General features: G+C 42.4%; 1 protein-coding gene across 1 annotated transcript; it reads right to left on the reverse strand.

Annotated features, from left to right (window-relative positions):
- Positions 1-265: 265 nt before the first annotated feature.
- LOC104945618 (insulin-like growth factor 1 receptor) lies at positions 266-1,098 on the reverse strand (the record flags this gene model as incomplete). Its single annotated transcript, XM_010771325.1, has 3 exons — positions 266-368; positions 477-642; positions 956-1,098. Coding segments are annotated over 3 exons (412 nt in total), but the record flags the coding sequence as incomplete, so codon positions are not given.
- Positions 1,099-1,839: the final 741 nt, after the last annotated feature.

Here is a 1,839-nt window from a genome sequence, read left to right on the forward strand (position 1 = left end):
CGAGGGTATTGGGACATTTATTTACCGCGATACCGCGATATTCGGTATATCGTTACATCCCTAAAAGTTAGTCACCAGGCTGCTCTGATTGTGGATGGGATGCGTAATTCTCTACTCCTTACCGCAGGGGAATGTTAATGAAAACAACAGCTATTAACTCTAATTGACATTACACTGGTCATTAAGTTTCATGAGCATAGTGAGGTAGAACAACATTATCAACTTTGTCTGGCAACGGGGAGAGCATGTTTATAAAGATACTTGCCTCTTTTTGTTCACAAAGAAGAGAATGGTGGTGAGGCAGGCAATGAAAAGCGTCACTATGATGGGAATTATTATGACCAAATAGAACGTAACACCATCATCTCCTGCAAGAAAAAACAGAAAAATAATCAAAACTTCAGATCTTTGTCTTATCTACTTTAACCCAGTCAACATTTCTTTCCAATATACATGTGTAAGAAATGTTGCATTACGTTTGGGCGGGGGCACGTAGAAAAACACGCTCTGCGTCCAGGAGCCGTTCCCTGCTAGTGATGTTGCGCGCACTTGAGCGGAGTAATTCCCCGAGCCCAGGTTGGTCAGCCGAGCTCCTCTGTTCTCACGGTACTGCTGGCGAGACACACACTCGTGTTTCTCAGGCTGAAAGGAAACACGCATGATGGTTACTGTTTGAAACACAGTGAGCCTTCAAGGTCAATAGTCAGGTTCAGGTATAGAGTGTAAAACTAAGTATTTGGCATTCTGTTTCGAAAAATAACCAAAACTGTTCTGGACAGTATGGACATCAGATCTATCCTTCTCCTGAAAATTGGGTTATGCCTGTTCATTGTGCTAAATAAGGCAGAGTTTGACACTATATGGCCATTATGACATTCATCTGCTGATCTCTTGTATGCTGATACTTCTTAAAACTTGTCTGAGGGGCTCTTTAGTTAAACCCAGCCTGGCTCACCTCAGTCCCCGGCCGAAACTTGATCTCATACATCAGGATGAGTCCGTTGGGCATGAGAGGCTCCGGCCAGCGCAGCACCACACAACCCTCAATCTTATCACTCCTCTCATAGATCACCTTTCCAGGGATGTCATCTGCTTTGACTGGGAGACACACAGACACATCATTACAGCATGCATGTGTCTACAATGCACCAAAAGAGAACTTCTTACAGCATTTCTTAAACCAGGGATTTTCAAAGTGTGGGAAGGTGAGCCTCCCCTCAGAGAACATAAGAACAGCAGCGCCCCCCCTCCCAATTATTATTGCTATTATTATTATTATTATTATTATTATTATTATTATTATTATTATTGTTGTTGTTGCTATAATGCAGGGGTATTCAATTGCATTTCAAAGAGGTCCAGTAAGAGAAAATGCCATTAAATGCTCTGTTTTTGCTGTCTACCTTTCTCTGTTTTGAGCACGCCATTTGAAATGACTCCGACTGTTTCTCTCTTCTTGTCTCGTCTCTGTGTGTTTGAATCTATCGTGCTGACTCACTGACTGCACCAAGTTGATTGGCTGAGTAGAGTTACCTCCTTAAAACATTAAACAACAACCTTTTAAAACCTTTTTATCTTTAAAAATATTTTTTTTTAAATGTTCAACATTGTGGATGAATCCTTATATGCTCCTGGCAACACACTGAACGTCAACTTTGCCTCCTTATTACACTCACCCCTACTTTAGTGGGAACAATGAGTCTGCGTCTTTGATGCGCACAGGCGGGTGATGCGGGGATGCAATGTAGACAGGAATAAACACAGATCATCCTCTGGCTGCAGCCTTGACCGGCAATTGCTTTTGATCAAAGTGAATGCGGAAAACCCGCACTCACACAG

Source organism: Notothenia coriiceps, unplaced genomic scaffold (genome assembly GCF_000735185.1).
Source record: "Notothenia coriiceps isolate Sejong01 unplaced genomic scaffold, NC01 NC01_scaffold00009844, whole genome shotgun sequence".
Classification (NCBI taxonomy): Eukaryota; Metazoa; Chordata; class Actinopteri; order Perciformes; family Nototheniidae; genus Notothenia; species Notothenia coriiceps.